General features: G+C 43.0%; 1 protein-coding gene and 1 long non-coding RNA gene across 3 annotated transcripts in view; one reads left to right on the forward strand and one right to left on the reverse strand.

The window, feature by feature from the left end:
• Positions 1-1,326: 1,326 nt before the first annotated feature.
• The window catches only part of LOC118417855, a 21,769-nt gene continuing 4,479 nt past the window's right edge, over positions 1,327-18,616 (reverse strand). Inside the window, exons 2-8 of the mRNA XM_035823606.1 lie at positions 14,769-14,901; positions 13,746-14,060; positions 11,688-12,002; positions 10,488-10,805; positions 9,944-10,051; positions 2,499-2,715; positions 1,327-2,145 (exon numbers count right to left, since the gene is read on the reverse strand). Coding sequence (XP_035679499.1) covers positions 1,830-2,145; positions 2,499-2,715; positions 9,944-10,051; positions 10,488-10,805; positions 11,688-12,002; positions 13,746-14,060; positions 14,769-14,901 — 1,722 coding nt within the window. The 3' untranslated portion in view covers positions 1,327-1,829. The remainder of the gene's footprint in view (positions 2,146-2,498; positions 2,716-9,943; positions 10,052-10,487; positions 10,806-11,687; positions 12,003-13,745; positions 14,061-14,768; positions 14,902-18,616) is intronic.
• On the forward strand, positions 1,970-8,474 carry LOC118417856. Of its 2 annotated transcripts, none has more exons than XR_004831397.1 (3): positions 1,970-2,116; positions 5,714-5,829; positions 8,381-8,474. It is a non-coding gene; the product is annotated as an uncharacterized LOC118417856 (long non-coding RNA). The 2 variants fall into 2 exon arrangements; XR_004831398.1 differs by lacking the exon at positions 1,970-2,116 and adding an exon at positions 4,363-4,420.

Consider the following 18,616-nt stretch of genomic DNA (forward strand, 5'->3'; position numbering starts at 1 on the left):
CTTCACTGTTCTTCCTGTTTTGTTGAAAACAATTACTTTAGTTTTCTTTAGGTTCACTTGTATATTCCATTTCGTACAAAAGGTATTAAGCTTGTCGTCTGCATACAGGAGACTAGTTAATTGTGTAGGGATGGTGGAGCGCAATCAGTGTCGTCTAGGTCATTAACTAAGTCATTAATGAACATATTAAAAAGGGTCGGGCTAAGATTACACCTTTGCCGGACACCTTTGTCGGTTATGAATAAAGGTGTAAGTCAAGCTTTTGTTTTGACACATGTTTGTGGGTTGGAGTACATAGATTTGATAAAATTGTAGATTTTACCGCCTACCCCTGAACTGAGTAGTCTGTATCGCAAACCTTCACGCCAAACACAATCGAAGGCTTTGCGAAAGTCTACGAAGCAAGCAAACAGGCGTTTACTTGTGTTAGTGTATTTAGATATTAGTGTGTCGATGACAAAGAGGTTATCGTTAGTCTCAAAGTTTTTTCTGAAGCCAGCCTGGTTTGGAGAAATTAGGTTATTTTCCTTTAGGTAGGTAGTAAGCCTTGTGTTAATTACAGTGGTGAATAATTTAGCAAGGCAGCCGATAACAGAAATTCCCCGGTAATTATTCGGGTACTCTTTGGGCCCACTTTTATGTATTGGGACAATGTGGCTTAAAACTGCATGTATGAGAAATAAGCGCAGATAACTAACATCTTGATACATTCACGTAAATAGAAAACAACAACATTCTAATCAATGAAAAAAAAATCAGTAATGGCCATAATGGAATCTACACAACCAGACGGTAAGTGAATATCATAGAGATGAAAGTAATGGTATTAAAAAAGCATGTCGTGTTAACTATGTCAGACAGCATTTGCAGCAATTGGTCCATGTACATATTCTTTGAACGTCGAAATGTGAAGACAGAAGAGATTGGTAATGGCCTGAAATGTCTTGCTTAAAGCGCCTGATTGCTGAATCGGGGATTAGCCTGAGTTGTCTTATTTCTGTAGGGAGGGAATTCCAAATGTGAACAATTCTAAAAAAAAGAGTACATAAAGGTAGTAGTATTACATTTGCCTGGGGTTAATTTGGTCTGATTATGTGTTGGATGCGGGAAGGTTAAGTAATTGTTAACATCATCTACTTCGTAATAGCCTAAGAATGAAGACTAAAGTCTAAAATGTCACCTCTATATGACAAAGGTAAAAGTGAGCAACTACTTTGTAGTGTAGTCAGTTAACGTTGAGTAATTGTTGAGAATAAACTACAAGTAATATTTTTGTACCTTGTTAAACAATGGCACCTGGTGTCTAAATAAATGGTCACTGTCAAGTCCACAAAGACAATAAATATATGTTGCCTGTTCGGAATTGACTTTTTTCATCAATTCATTGACAACAACTGAATTTAAAAGTGTCTAGTAGTAGAATGTAGACTGCACAGTAAAGGCACATTTTACAGATAACACTAAATCTTACTGTTCTTCTCAAAGATTTTTACAGTCTTTCTGGCAACTTTTGTACAAGTTCCCTTATATACACTTTGATAGCTTTCATAGCCTTGCGGCTTCTTGTACAACCTGGCTTACAGCTGCTTTATCTTTCAAATATATATTTATAATGTATATTTGATACGAAATGGAAGGTTTTCAACAAGATTCCTTGATCAGCGCATGATAGTAATACAGGACAGAATAGCATGACTGGATCCTGCATAGGTCTTTCTTTCACGTACAACCAGACAAAATTCGGTGTTATAGATTCCGTTTAAAAAAAAGTCCAAACCCCATTTGATGACTTGAAAATTCTTACAGATATCAAATAGGTAGCATGTTGTTCATGGCCTGATCTTCATAGAGACAGACTTGAGGGAGTAAGTAAAGCCTCTCCAGTGGTACCACACCACACCTTGCCTCTGTGGACAGGAGTTCCCACAGTTCCCCAGATAGTGACCGTTGAGGAAGGAGAGGCCGCAGCCAGTAAACCACCAGCCGGCCTGTCCGTGCTGCTGAGAACAGTCGCAACCACAGTCATCATTGTCCCTGTCCACAGTGGAGAACCCTTGACCGTTGATGTAGATACTCATCGAGTCTCCCGCGGTGCCTGAATACCCGGATATCTGAGGTCTGTACTGATCTGCCTCACTAGATAATCTGAGTGTATGGGTGATAGGGACATTAAGCAAAATATAACCACAAAAGTTTGATTCTACGGATAACAGTTGCGTTCGCATCGAATGTATCCACACACACGCACTCAGTCACGCTTACATATATATGTACACACGAGACGGACAGACACAAAATGCAAACCCACAACCCAACAAGTAAATGAACACACACGGAAACAAACGCCTTACACATTTACGTCCTAATAATTTTTTATTGTGTAGCCTAGAATCTACATGTTCTGTATTTGATTCATTGCTGAAAATACTCGTAATGGAAAGATCCAGATCATCGACTGCATTCACTTATGATACTTAACGAGGGGGCGTTCTACTCACCTGAAGCTGCTGTATTCCGCGTAACGTGAGTCTCCGCTCCAGTCCACCAGGTCTACTCTGAGAGCATAGTTCTTCTGATTAGTCAGGATATAGATGTTCTCGTTTCCCAACCAGTACTCCCCGTTCTTGTTCCCAAAGCCCAGTTTGTACTCCTCCCAGGTCCGGTTGAAGGGAACCGAACCGTCCTGCCGCCGCTGGATCACGGTCCAGCCGCCGTCTGTGGGTAAAACAAAGTATAGTGATGCCCATTTTCGTGAATATTTTAAAGTGACGATCAAATATTTTAGAGAATGGACTTCGACGACTCCACACTCCCTCCATTGCATGAAGTGCGACTCCGACTGTTTCTGACATGTCTAGACCTTTTTGCACCGATTCTTTCCTGTCCACCAGGCAAACATAAGAAGACGTCTAGTCATGAAAAAAACGTCGCAAAATAGAAAACTCGCCAAAATACTTTAAATCACGCAAACAACTCAAGCCGAACCTCTGCTTGGAGAGAACGAACACACGCCTTATAAGAAATAAATGCAAGCATTGAGTAACACCATCTCGGAAGGGAAAAAACCGCTGCTGACGGCATGTGCCTTTTCAGTTCAGACTGGGAAGAAGTTGTGAAACGCCTGTGGTATCCAACTTTCGTCAGTATCTACTTTTCGTACTAGGCCGAATACTGGATATCCAGAAAACGTCCTGAGCAGAAGGACGATTCCTGGATATCTAGAAATCGTCGCAAACAGGACGTTTCCTGGATAGACGACGGTGTTTATCCAGAACGTGTACGTGGGGGTGGAACTTCCTGTTTTCGAGGGCGGGGACTATTTTGCATGTTATTTTCGTGGTCAGAAGGCCGCCATCTTTGTACCTCCACGCAAGAGGTTTATGTAGAATTTATTCTGTCAGCTCCTGGTGTTACAGAACTTAAACGAATGTTGATAATGATACTTCGATGTTTACATGTTACTTACGTATCAGGCCCGAGATACTTTTTGCGTAATTAATTAACACATGGCAGTCAAGATGGGATAAAGTCACTGTCGTTTACCGTATAGCGACACATTCTAGTTACGTGTTAATAGCATCCAGATGGCGTCCCTTTGCCCGGTCCACATCCTGGATATCCAGAAAACGGCCTGAACAGGAGGACGCTTCCTGGATATCCAGAATACGGCTCAAGCAGCCCCTAGCCGCATCCTGGATGTCCAGAAAACGGCTTGAACAGGAGGACGATTCCTGGATATCCAAAAAACGGCCTGAACGCCTGACAAAATAAGGAATTCTCCCGCCATTTTTAATTTGCGAGCAAGAGGTCACTGTGGGTCACGCACGCACCGCAATGGTATCCTGCACCGCGGGTGTCCCGCAATACTCTGAACGCATGTCTAAAGACAACCGTTGTCCACAACGATAGACAATAACAGTCGCACGACTATATATGTGTTGTGTGTTTGAAGTTGTTTTTCGTGTAGCGTCACATTCTATTTACGTGTTAAAAGCATTCAGATGGCGTCCTATCATGGGGAGGGCAGCGGTCACTTAATCTCTCTCAACTTGAGTCTGTCGAGGTCTCACGAGGTCGATCCATATATGGAAACATGGGCATGCATAATAATGTTTTCTGTCCTGTCAATCACCATGATTGACGGCACCGGAAGTACGAATCCTGGATATTTAGTTTTCGTAAGGTTTTTGGACGATTCCTGGAGCCGACGATAAGTAGATGCAACAACGCCACTTGGCAGAAAGGTCGCCCAGTAGGTGTACTAGAGAATGGGCTATTTCATGTTCCGTGGCGCAACAGTTATTGTTACTTTCTGAACAATTTCAGTGTCGACTACATGCAATTCGGGTTGACGGCAGGTGAAAGGTCACCATTAGAGACATGCGCAGATCCGGCAAATGATGAACCTGGTTTGTTAAAAGTAAGTGTTAGAGGCCTTTTTCTTGGGAAATGTTGGCATTTTGGAGCTGAAAAAAAACAGGTAAGGGTTCTGGCTATTTCATTTTGCGAAAAAAGTAGGTTTTTAGCCATGTTTTTGGTTTCCTGGGCAGTATAGAATATGCGTTGTTTCCATTGTTTTGATGCTGTCCTCAAAAGGTCACCGGGGTGCGTTTAGCTGCTTTGATCACCTTTGCACCGTACGGAAATGCTTCAAATTTTGTAGACGGACAGTTTAGAAGCCATACGTTTCTGCCAATATGAGTTTTCCAACAACTAAACTTCAGGTAGGTGACTTTTGACAGCCTTTTTCTTACATGTTATGCATGCTGTAGGTGCCTGCCGGCCATTGGAGGCCTGTGCCCAAACACTGTTTTGGGCTCGACCAATAAGGTTTGTTTTCCCAACATTTTGATATCTGACACCCCAATACAGTACAAGGAGACATCTGCAGACAGTTATAAGTCAGTTGAAGGTAATTTTATTCACAGTGTGCACGTTTTTCCCCTGCTTTCTACCTTGCTATCCCTTATATTCTGTATGGATGATATACAAGCTTGGTGTCTTGAGTACAGGAGGAAAATTGAGTCAAACATAGAGCCTGATCCCTCTACATCCTGCTTATTGTGGACTGGTGGAAGAAAGAAAGACACCCCTTACGGTGTTATAAACGTATCGTGGTTTCCAGGTCCCCACATCCCCCCCCCCCCCCCAGTTCACGCGTCGACAGTTCTATGTCCATAGAGCAGCTTACATGGTGTGTTCTGGTAGACTAGATCTACAAAATCTACACGTTAGCCATCTCTGTCACACTCCCCTCTGCCTGAACTTCCATCATCTGTCTTTGGAGAAACAGTCAGTCAATAATCAGAGAAAGACATGCCGAAGGAAGCAGGAGTGTAACCGGCACGGAGACAAGCCAGTTTGTATTTTGGAGTAGAGTAGGCAAGGTAAGACTAAAAAGTTCTTTCTTAGTCTGTGTCTGATGAGTAGTCAGTTGGAGATTCTTCTTCTGCACCACGGCTGTATGAATGTTCCACTGCTGTCTTCTTCACTCCTTTACCTTTGCCTCTACCCTTAGCCCCACCCTTACGTCTACCTTTACCTTTAGACTGTCCTGTCATCACTGGTTTGCTTTTGCAAGTTCTTTGCTCTTTTCTGTCGTCATATGCGGCATATTTTTTCAAAATCTTGGCTGCCAGTCTTATCTTGTTTTGCACTTCCATTTTGTACGACCGGTGATACTGTTTCTCTCTTTCCATTCCCTCTAATGCAGGAACAGCGGCCGAGTTCGGTGCAAGTGGAATATTTGCCGCGGCGCGTTTGAGGGCTATTGACATCCCTGTACCATTGTTTGAAGAATGGATTGCAGCTGCTACTCTCCCCGCTAAGGTACGTGAACGAACCACATTTTTTGCACAAGTCTTGCTGATTTGTCTGTTGACACTTCCCACCTTGTTTGTGTTCCTCCCCTTACGTGTCTTCTTCAAAGCTGTCTTCCCCAGCCGGATCTCCATAATTGTCTTAAGCAGTTGAAGGTCACCAGTGTCCGGGGTGATGTTACCCTGCGCCCTGTCAGGTATGGTTTTGAACGGCCATATAGATGGATGCCTGCATATCAACGAACCTTCAGCACATTTGTCGTGATCGTCTGCATAGCAATAAGGTATTGCTCCCATGTCCCATCACTTTTTTCATTTTTGCAGCCATCTGTTTTTTCCCCCGGGAACTTCTTCCGGGCCTCTTGGTGCTCCGCATTCAGCCTCTTGCGTAGGTCATTGCCAAAACGATTCTTCACAAGGTCCCTCTCTGCCTTGTCCTTGCCCGGGAACATGTCCTTGGACCAGGGGGCTTTGCTCACTCTGGTTCTTACATTTTTACCAAGGTGGACAATGTCTTTGAAGGCTGTGACCTTCTGTCCGGCTTCCTCCATCATGAGGTCCATCATGACTTCTTGATGCCTCTGGAAGAACTGCTGTCTCCATCCTCCACAACCTCCCCTATCGGTGTCGGCCTGGGCCCAGACAGTATTTTCTTGGCAGCTTCCCTAGAAGCCTCTTTCTCGTCCCCAATGACTGCCTCTGGGATATTGGCTAGGCAGTTGTGCGGTAGTGCTTGCCCCTGGTTGCATTTTTGGCAGATTTTGTTTCTCACATGCGAACTGACAACAACTTTCTTTCGAGTCACATTTTCAGCTATGGTGGTGACACTGTTGGGACTTGGCTGGCCTGGTTTTCTCCCCCTTGCAGAAAAGAGCGGGCTTTGGTAGCGGGAGTCAACCTCTACTGGAATGCCGCTGTCAGGTAGGTTTCCCTTCTGGAGGTGGATCTCATGCACTTTCTCTCGTCAAGATGCCATGTTTTCTTCATTCTGCCTAACCATTAGGTCATTGTATTTGACTGCCATCTTCTGTAGTCCAGATTGGCATGGTACCGGTAGCTCGAGGGTGGCTGCCAGCTCTCTGATTACCCGCACTCCAATCGGACATGGCAATTTGCACTGCGAAGTTTGGCACTGCAGCCTTGGCACCTACTCCATTTGATTCTCTCTCCGTATAGAACTTTGTGAGGTCGGATACATACTCGCAGGTGTCACACACAAGTGTCTCTGCAGTAGCCAGGCCTTTCTTCTTCTCTCCCTTGTATGACAGTCTGACTAGGACCTCGCACTGTGGCAGTCGCTTGTCATATTCTCTCTGTGCACTCACACATGCTCTGACCGCTGTCTTGGCATACCAGATGCGATACCCCTCCACCTCATCGCTGTCTTCCTTCTCCCCCACAAACCTTGAGATCCTGCTGCTACCTGCCAGCTTCGTAGGACGCAGCACCATAGTCCTTCCTACCTCATTTAGAGTTTCAGTGTCGTTCCGTAGAATGCCGTAGAATGTTTCCCCCCCTGTCTCGATTGATGTATAAACCCTCCTCATCTTCTGTTGGCCTACGATAGAAAGAGATGGCTTTTACCTGCTGGAGAGTGATCCCTCGGTTCCACGGTTTGTTGCCCGCTCTAAACTGTCCGGCATGACGCAGCCTCCCCTTCTTCTTTCTCGGTGGTATGATGTCGTCTTGATGTGGGTCTACTGGGCAGAGCTGTCTTCACAATGTCTTGTATAGATCAGAATGACACAAGGGCTCCCATCTCTCCACTTTTTTTAAGCTAACCAGCATGAGGGAGTGACAACTTGCCCATATGCCTGGATGATACTGAGCCATTTCTCACCTGTGTGACACTGTGGCTTGAGTAGTTCCCATGGAAAAGACCTCCTGTTTGGGTTTTTTTTTGGTAGTTTTTAATTGGAAGCAGCACAAATCAAGTGTCATGGCCTAATTTCAGTGTCTTACAATGGCACATTGGCAGAAAAGTTGTAAAGATGTTATTAAAACAAGATCTTATTGCCATTTTTGCATTATGCACCACCCAAAAGTGCCCCAATATGCAGTTTATCATCCTTTCAACTGTAAAAATTAAGTCTGTGATGGAGTAGAGGACTGAATTCATCACATTGACAGTTGTTTTGGCATTGTTTTTGTCTTCTGCTATCATTTTCTGCCCTATTAAAGACATGTTGCCATTATGGGACATGGTCCTGCCTATCACTAACATTCTGAGACTGGAATTACAGCCATTGACACTTCCCAGGAAAATCAGTGCTACTGAGTCATAGTTTATTGAAATTCTTTCAAACTTGCAGAAGTAGTGTAGAACTATTTTGTGCATTGTCTGAAGGTGGGCAGTATAGAATATGTGTTCTTTCTATTGTTTTGATGCTGTCCTCAAAAGGTCACCGGGGTGCGTTTAGCTGCTTTGATGACCTTTGCACCGTACGGAAATGCTTCAAATTTCGTAGACGGACAGTTTAGAAGCCATACTTTTCTGCCAATATGAGTTTTCCAACGACTAAACGTCAGGTAGGTGACTTTTGACGTTTTGCATGCTGTAGGTGCCTGCCGGACATTGGAGGTCTGTGCCCGGCAGCCATTGGGGATAAAGCGGAAGCGCGGGGGAGAAGCGGAATTACATCGGGGGGTAAAGATTTTTTTTTTTTTTTTAATTTTTTTATTCAAACTTTATTCAATATTTCAGCATAATACACAATAGCTCATACATATACATCATTGGAGCACAATAAAAAAACATTAACATGTGGTATAACAGAACTGGGTGAGAGAGAGAGAGGGATAACAAGCGTTGATCATTGGTCTGTGATTGACTTAACAGGTGTATCTAAGGGATATCTATCATTGGCATATTGGCAATTTTAGCTTTAAAGTATTTCAAGTTTGGTTTCAAATCTTTCAAAAAACAGTTGTAAATTACATATTTGGCAATAAGGATACAATGTAAAAGCTTGTTGTCTCTGTATGTTTCAGATATTTCATATATAATCAAGTTCTCATCTATGTTCAGATCTTGCTGTGTTTTGATTTTCCACCATGTACAAAAGTGTTTCCAGAAAAGTACAACTTCATGACAATATACAAAAAGGTGCTCAATAGTGTGGTCTTCATTACAATTATTACATTTGTTGCTTTGTTTGATGTTAACTTTTTGTAGCCAGTTGTTTGTCGCAAGATACCGGTGTAGAATCTTATACTGAAAACATTGTAATTTTGTGTCTTTTGTTACAACAACGCATGCTGTAGGTGCCTGCCGGACATTGGAGGTCTGTGCCCGGCAGCCATTGGGGATAAAGCGGAAGCGCGGGGGAGAAGCGGAATTACACCGGGGGGTAATGATGAACGGCTGTGGCACAGATGAAGTACAGCGGGGGTCAAGGGGAAGTCGGTAGGGGGAAAGCTGAACGGGTAGGGGGAAAAGCTGAGTTAGGTGGGGGTGGATAACATCAACCATTGATTTATACCAATTATTGAATTTCATGAATTTCTCAGTAATTCTGCAAATTAGATCTTTATGTGCGTAATAAACAATTTCAAGATAAACAAGTAATAATGTATAATGAGTTTGAAAGCCCTAGTGTAAAGTGCAGTTGAAGTACAAGTTTTCCTCATTATGCCACAGCAATAAAATATAATGGATGACATCAGCGCGCGCATTAATTTTTGACTGATTTCAGACAAGAAGTTTTTTTTTCCTTCCGAGATGGTCATGACGAGAAAGTACCAAAATGGTAAAGCGTGTTGTGTTGTAGGCTAATGGTTGTACTTGTAGAAGTGACACTAGCGTGGTAGCAATGATTGCAGTTACAGAAGTGAAACTAGTTGCATAGTTGTAAAAGTGGCACCAATATGGAAGCCATGAGTGTAGTTGCCATGTTGGTAAGTGACACAAATCTACCGCACTTTACAACGCTAGTTCACGTCTTGAATATAGGAATGAATGTCTTGTTGGTTGCGATACCATGTTTCGTCGCTTCAATCCTTTTTTTTTACAATGTTTACTGCATATTTGGAAAATTTAGCCATCTTGTTTTTTTCGCCCTATCTCAATATTTTTTCAGTCTGCGGAGGATGACATTTATAAAATTTACTTGCTGTGGCCTTACCTGCGGTATTCATGTCACAGAACGCCTCCACATCAGAGGGGAGGAGGCCGATTCTGAAGACCCCACTTGTTGTCCATCCTGATGAACGATACTCAGCACAGTCGTCTTCTGTCAAACAAGTAACAAAAATACACTATTTACTTTAATCTATATATACGTCTATCTATATATGTATATAACAATGTTCATCACTGTATATACAACAATACTTGTGGTTTGGGACCGAATGATAAGCAGTAACAATGCAGTGTGGAATTTTGCCAGTTAGTACTCTCCAAGCAGAGGTTTGCTTTGGACAGCCGGTAGACATGAAAAGAGCACAAGATTGAGAGCACGATGAAAACGTTAAACAAAAACAGCCGAAGCTCTGAGGAACTAGGGAGGCGCCCTACTGTCATCGAAACGTCTTCTGTGATTTTGTGTCTATATTGCAAAGAAATTTGTTATCCGCTAAAAGAACTTTAGTTTTAAATTACATAATAATCAACAATATAGAATACGCCATTTAAAAATTCGCAAACATATATGAATGCCTGCATCATACCCAGTACACAGATGACTCCTGCGTCTTCCTTGTGGGTGCAGTCGTGGTCTCCCCACTTGTTGATCTGACACCTCGCTACAGATGACTCGTTTCCTAAGCAGCCAAGATTGTCCAGCCAGATGAGGCCAGTCCCTTGAGGAAAAACTCCTCCCACCGCCGCGACTCCCCCACGATACCCGAGCTGTCTGCAGACCACCTGAGCGTCCCTGTCGTCAAACCCGTCATCACAGATCGTTCCCCAGTCACCATCTCCGGGACGGATCTCCAGTAGGCCTTCTGATGAACTCTGGCTCCCGTTTAGTCGGACAGACACGACGCCTAAAACATAAAGCGGTAAAGCGGTCATTATCCAATTATTGACTGGATGATATGATGTGATCGCTGTCGTTCCATTTATGCTAACGTCACGTTTCCGACAGGGCAGTTTTGGGAACGAAAAGTACGATATAAAAGACAACAAGAACACAAAACGGACCAAAATAATTCAACAGCATGTCTTGTGCATATTTTTGGCATAGGCTTTCCTTGTTGTTTTTCGTAAACAACCCGGCCGGGCCACGGGAAGGAAATGTGGCGTAGGCCTGACAAGGGTAAATCAGAATCTAGAGAATGATTAGTCATCATCGCAGTTATGGACATCCGAAAGTTATAATCTATAACTCTCTCCTAACAGTATTCTGCCATCATAACAGATTTTTATGAAGGTAAGAGCCCCATAGCCTTTTGGAGGCTGCAAGGGTAGTGCGTTGATATCCACTTTGTCTTAGGGCACGGTATTTGACGGTAGAGTCGATCCCTCTCCTTCCACCACCTTTTTCCTGCCCAACCGAAGTCATCTGCACATCATCACACTTTGTGGATTGAGCAACGATGGGCAGAAACTCTAGCCAGGGATACCCGGGCAATCGAACTCTCGATGCCTGTTTTTTCACAAAGAGTACATAAATCTTTTGTAAAAAAAAAATTAACATCAAAGATACAACTAAGCCTGACTAAACCGCACTCCTAGAGACCGGCCTGACAATTGCTGCCTCCTGCCATCGAGAGATTGTGTAAACACAGGCTAAGATACAAAGTTCTGAATTATTTTTAAAGTAAGACCAACTGTTTTTATCATAAATTGCATTTTATCACAAATTGCAGAGACACTTTCCGTAAAATCTAGACCCAAAAGATACAAGAATATGAGGTAAAACCAACCTGTACAGACAACTGCTATATCCTGTCCATGCTCACAGTCAGAAGGTTCCCAGCTGAAACCACACGACAGGATGTTGGTCTCGTCTCCACTACAGGTGACGTCACCTAGCCAGACCCGGCCCGTTCCTTCCCAAAAAGCTGCCAGGCTGGCATTGACTCCTCCGGTATAACCCAGCTGTTTGCAAACGAGCTCGCTCTCAGCCTGGGTCCAGCCGGTATGGCACACGGTGCCCCACTCTGCCGCCAGCCACGGACGGAACTCAAGCCGTCCCTCCCACGGCGCGAGGCCTCCGAACAGCCGCATGGACCCGTCTCCTAGGAACACAAAGGCCAAGGACATTACTTTCCTAAGGAAAAAGCAAGAGAGAGAACGGGTGGCGTAACGGCAGGGCATTTGACCTAGAGAACATGGAATGAGCACCGTACCATATAGACACGTGGATATCAACCTGCTGCCTTGCACCTTAAAAAAGCTATCAGACTACCTTCTGTCCTTTGTATGTCGCACTGTCAAGTAAGTAACTAACTTGAGTGCAATGCTAAATTGCCCATGCCTGTCTTGGAAGTAAATAATAAAAAAAGCAGTTTTCTTGCTCGAATGTGCTTGTAGAATCACAAAGTTAAGATGTGGTCCGACACAAAGGATATACTCACCATGAATTTTCTGTCCATCTCGTCGACATCAGATGTTTGGTTCACTGCGCTTACGTTCCAAAAGTAGTCAGATGTTGATTCACTGCGCTTACGTTCCGAAAGTAGGAAGTGATCCGAGCGCATCAACCTTCACTGACCCGTGATGGTGGTAGATTCCGCCTTCCCACCATTTATGATTCGCTCCTGACGTCATCACACTTCCGTCTTACGGAACGTCAGCGCAGTGATTCAGACATCTGATGAGGGTCGGAGAGTGAGATGGACTGAAATTCATTGAGTGTTTGCCTTGTGTTGGACCAAAGCTCAACTTTGTAACTACAGCTTTCTTGTGTACACATGTTATGTCATACAATGTTTCGACTTTCTATGCTGCCCTTATCATTGTAATATAGTATTCCTGTTAACAGCTTTCTTGTGTACACATGTTATGTCATATAAATATAGTATTTGCGTCGATGACGGTTATACATAGTCATATAGTAAGTAAAGACAAAGTAATAGAGACTTAACACAACAACTTCGTGATAGGAAGAACAAGTGCTTTTAAAAAAGCTGGCATTTTGCCAACGTTTGCGTGTGTGAACGTTTTTTTTCTAGTTATTAGAATATCATATAAATAGAACAGAGTAACTAAACCTGATATTGGCGCATGGAGAGATTCACATATGTGCCTGAACTGCAGCAGATCTAGACGCCACCTGTTAAAATTTGCGTGAACTGCAGCAAATTTCACTACACATTGCCTGTTTTTGAGTGAGCTCTGTTGCGGGGCATTTTAAGTTTTTTTTTTTAATTTTTATTTCTATTCGGCAAAAAAACGAAGCGGCGAATCCGTTAACCAAAGAAATAAATTGGTGTGGCCAAATGGATGTAAAAATTAGTATTTCAATGGATGTAAAAAAGAAAGAAAAAAAGTTGAAAAAATCTACCTCTCTGGATTCGAACCGGGTGCATTGGTTTAGAATGCGTAAACTTTACCACTGCGCTAGTGCGAACATGTTGAAATAATGCCTGTTTTAACAGGTATACAAATGTTTGGCATGGATTGAACAGGTCCGTTCATCTCAACATCACAACATCACAACGGCGACTACACTGGCCGGAAGGCATTTTGCGACTGCAAGTCGCAAAATGCACAAAAGGAGCCATCCCAGGGCACGACAAATGTCAAGTAATTTGAACTTTTTGGCTGTTATGACCTTAACTTCCTTCAAATGCCTTACGGGCATTGGTCACTTGAATTCTGTGCAGTGGGACAAAATTTACTATTGGGTAGATTGTTGAAGCAGCAACTGGTTACAACCATTTTGAGAAAACTTTAAGGAATTAATTAGTTGAAGAAATCTTTCGCTTTATAGATCTAGTCACGACATTCAAACCTAGCTGCTGAAGAAGTTCCAGTACCTTCACAGACGACACCTACATCCTCCTTGTGTGAACAGTCACTCCGCCCCCAGGACTCAGCAGAACAGTCTCCAAGGTTCGTCTCGTTGCCCCTGCAGGCCACCTCGTCCAGCCAGACGTTCCCCGAACCTTCCCCAAAATGACCTGCCAGTTTCACCTCCAGTGCCGCCCCGAAGCCGAGCTGTCTACAGACAACATAAGCGTCCTGCAGGTCAAAGTTGTCATCACAGACGGAGCCCCATTGGCCGGTACCGTTTCGAACCTCCACCCGGCCTTCAAGCGGAGATCTACCATCAGCCAGATGAATCTGGAGCCCTATGTATGCAAATCAATTATTATTAAACATATCACACAACCAGTAGTGGTCACTGTCATTAGCCTTTTGCTGATCACTGCAATTTTCTTTTTGTCTGTGGAAAGGAAGAAATACCGCAATTTTTAGCTGAATTGTGTCCTGTTGAAGTTGAATTATATTCAGGAGATTAGAAATAGGTTTTGAATGAACAAAGTGGACAAATCAGTTGACGTTTGTAAAAAAAAAAGACATGAGTATACTAGAAGTGGGCCTATTACTTTTTTAACTTGACCTTAGACTTGGAAAATACTGACAGGTTTGTAATAATTAAATACCTTTCTGTTATACCTGACTTGTTTAATTCATGTAATTTATATATGGCAATAGCTACTACTAGTATATGATAATGACGTTAATGCGGATCTTTACGCCGATTTATACTGTGTCAAAGGGCAAGGCCGGTTCCTATCACTAGAACCTTCTTTCTTTCGTTTTGAGGCTACCAACTTCAACTTGCTGACGTTTGTAGCCTATATACTCATTTTTCACTTGAGTGAAGTGAGGAAAGTCGTGTTAAGTGCCTTTCCGGTGACACGGCGGGGTTTGAACTCAGGACCTTCTGGACCTGAGTCAAACGTGCTGCCGATTGCGCCACACGGTGCCCCGGTTTATTCTGCGATCATAGGAACCGGTCGTTCAGAAATGGTATAGCGGTAAGGATAGCTCACTGGCAATAGGCTGTGGCTCGGAGGGTGACGCCACCTCGACTGTTGTGACCTCAGCGGTGGGCACTGGATCAGGCGGCGGTCCGGCTGTGGGCGATGACACGGTGTCACCTGGTACCAGTCCTTCACAAGCACACTACCATGTATAGTGAGAAATATTTAGATTATACATAACAACGACTATCATAATTCCACCAGGTGCCATAATACCGCCACCTTCATAAACGTTAGTATAAAGGTCTTCCCAAGATTGTCTTGAACACCGAATGTTAAATATCCTAAATGTAATACAATTCAGATATTTAGGTGTTGAAGGCAATCTTGAGAAGGCCTCTATAACAACGTTTTTTGAGGTGGCGGTATAATGGCACCTGGTGGAATTATGCGAATGTATGTTACAACTCATTGTGCTAATAGTTGTAGAAAACTTGACAAAATCACTGTATCATTGTTGTGTCGATCATCATACATAAGTCCTTCTACTAACAATCCCGACCCATGTTCTACACGAACGCACACTTGTTTTGTAAAATTGCACTTGACTCTAAACCCTTGTGAGCTGAGCTTCAATCTTGTACTGAACATATAACCGATATTATCATATATCCAGGGGACGTGGACCAATCAGAAGGCCCCATTTCATGTTGGTTATGACGGCGTAACAGATGGAACAGACGTGCATTAAATAGTTTCATTTAAAGTTTGAACCAATCAGAAGTACAGACACACAGCACTCTGGCCAATCAGAATGAGATATTCAGGAATCGTGGCCAATGAAAAGTATGATTACATCTGCCAAGATAGGGGAATGAATACAGGCATGGCAGGGGGATTGCGTTTCTTTGTTCAGAAAACATTTGCCGTCTTAAAACAATATTAGATTATCTGAAAAATGTAAAAACAATAAAATTCGTTTCAATTTATGCACAGCTCAAACGGAAAAACTGAAAATATTGTTTGATCCACCCCCCAATTTAAGTTAAATGATCCGCAGATGACAATATCACCAGGGCCCGCCATTTTGGAACCAGAACTTCAGTAGAGCTGGAGGAACAAAATGCGCTGCCTTTCTTCGGGAAAGACGTGTCTGAGTTCGTAGTGAACTAGATTCTTACGAGCACAGAGATCCGGGAATGCCTCACGAAAGCCGGCAGAGATTTACCGCCCTTGATACGAACGAACTCGACAAACTGGAGCACTGGAGCGGGTGGAGAAAACTGCGCGGAGCGTGCAACAGTTTGTAACATAACGAATCGACTTTGTTATTTTTTCAAGCTTTGGAACTGAAAGACATTTCACGTACAAGTTATATACTGTTCAAATGCACTGTTCAAATTTATTGAATGTACTGAATAAAGGATGTATGTTTTATAAAGGAATTTGTCGCTTAAATGGGTCAGTTTGGGTAGAATGTCGGACACTTCGGCACATGGACACTTCGGCCCCCTGGCAATCAGAACATTTCGGCCCCAAGCCGAGGACACTTCGGCCCCAAGCCGAGGACACTTCGGCCCCGAGTCTACTCCACAATAGTTATCTAACACGTAGCCTTAGTTGACTAAATAACGTATAATTCTAGGACGTATGATTTTACTTGTACAGTATATTATATAGTGTTCTCCTGTTTACTCGAGGAAATCGTCATTAGTGATAACAATTTTTTGGCGTTTTCGGGGCATGAAGATCCCTTTTTGCTCCGGTTTTCTGCATGACCCTAGCTTACCTGAAGTCTTACCTACTGCGATGTATAGTTAGCCGTCTTAAACAGTCCTATGAAGTACTCCACAACGTGACCTGTTACGGTTTTTTTTTTTAATGTACAACATAGGTAACTTACATGTACAGCTTAAAAACGAATCTACTGCTCAAAACACCCGACTGGTATTAACTGTTCATCGTAAATATCGAAATCAATGTCCTTACAACTGCGAGCTAAGAGATTAATTTGTACATTGCATAGCATGCCCACGCACACAGGAACTAGCAGGGCCGAAGTGTCCTGGACTTGGGGCCGAAGTGTCCTGGACTTGGGGCCGAAGTGCCCTGGACATGGGGCCGAAGTGTCCTGGGCTTGGGGCCGAAGTGTCCATGTGCCGAACTGTCCTGATACCGTCTGAAATGGATAGGAAACATGCAAATTTCGACCATTTTTCTGAGAGTGCTTAGGATTAGTATTAGGGTTAGGGTTCCTGTTAGGGTTAGGGCTAGGGTTAGGGTAAGGGGTTCGTGGTAGAAAAATTGTTTCCGAGGAATTGTGTTTTTTGGTCATAATTCGGTCTGAAATGGATAGAAAACATGCAAATTTCGACCATTTTTCTGAGAGTGCTTAGGATTAGTATTAGGGTAAGGGTTCCTATTAGGGTTAGGGCTAGGGTTAGGGTAAGGGGTTCGTGGTAGAAAAATTGTTTCCGAGGAATTGTGTTTGTTGGTCATAATTCGGTCTGAAATGGATAGAAAACATGCAAATTTCGACCATTTTTCTGAGAGTGCTTAGGATTAGTATTAGGGTAAGGGTTACTGTAAGGGTTAGGGCTAGGGTTAGGGTAAGGGGTTCGTGGTAGAAAAATTGTTTCCGAGGGATTGTGTTTTTTGGTCATAATTCGGTCTGAAATGGATAGAAAACATGCAAATTTCGACCATTTTTCTGAGAGTGCTTAGATTAGTATTAGGGTTAGGGTTCCTGTTAGGGTTAGGGTTAGGGTAAGGGGTTCGTGGTAGAAAAATTGTTTCAGAGGGATTGTGTTTGTTGGTCATAATTCGGTCTGAAATGGATAGAAAACATGCAAATTTCGACCATTTTTCTGAGAGTGCTTAGGATAAGTATTAGGGTAAGGGTTCCTGTTAGGGTTAGGGCTAGGGTTAGGGTAAGGGGTTCGTGGTAGAAAAATTGTTTCCGAGGAATTGTGTTTGTTGGTCATAATTCGGTCTGAAATGGATAGAAAACATGCAAATTTCGACCATTTTTCTGAGAGTGCTTAGGATTAGTATTAGGGTTAGGGTTACTGTAAGGGTTAGGGCTAGGGTTAGGGTAAGGGGTTCGTGGTAGAAAAATTGTTTCCGAGGGATTGTGTTTTTTGGTCATAATTCGGTCTGAAATGGATAGAAAACATGCAAATTTCGACCATTTTTCTGAGAGTGCTTAGATTAGTATTAGGGTTAGGGTTCCTGTTAGGGTTAGGGCTAGGGTTAGGGTAAGGGGTTCGTGGTAGAAAAATTGTTTCCGAGGAATTGTGTTTTTTGGTCATAATTCGGTCTGAAATGGATAGAAAACATGCAAATTTCGACCATTTTTCTGAGAGTGCTTAGGATTAGTATTAGGGTTAGGGTTCCTGTTAGGGTTAGGGCTAGGGTTAGGGTAAGGGGTTCGTGGTAGAAAAATTGTTTCCGAGGAATTGTGTTTTTTGGTCATAATTCGGTCTGAAATGGATAGAAAACATGCAAATTTCGACCATTTTTCTGAGAGTGCTTAGGATTAGTATTAGGGTTAGGGTTCCTGTTAGGGTTAGGGCTAGGGTTAGGGTAAGGGGTTCGTGGTAGAAAAATTGTTTCCGAGGGATTGTGTTTTTGGGCATAATTCGGTCTGAAATGGATAGGAAACATGCAAATTTCGACCATTTTTCTGAGAGTGCTTAAAATTAGTATTAGGGTAAGGGTTCCTGTTAGGGTTAGGGCTAGGGTTAGGGTAAGGGGTTCGTGGTAGAAAAAATTGTTTCCGAGGAATTGTGTTTTTTGGTCATAATTCGGTCTGAAGTTGATAGAAAACATGCAAATTTCGACCATTTTTCTGAGAGTGCTTAGGATTAGTATTAGGGTTAGGGTTCCTGTTAGGGTTAGGGCTAGGGTTAGGGTAA

The sequence above is a fragment of the Branchiostoma floridae genome, chromosome 6, assembly GCF_000003815.2.
Source record: "Branchiostoma floridae strain S238N-H82 chromosome 6, Bfl_VNyyK, whole genome shotgun sequence".
NCBI lineage: Eukaryota > Metazoa > Chordata > Leptocardii > Amphioxiformes > Branchiostomatidae > Branchiostoma > Branchiostoma floridae.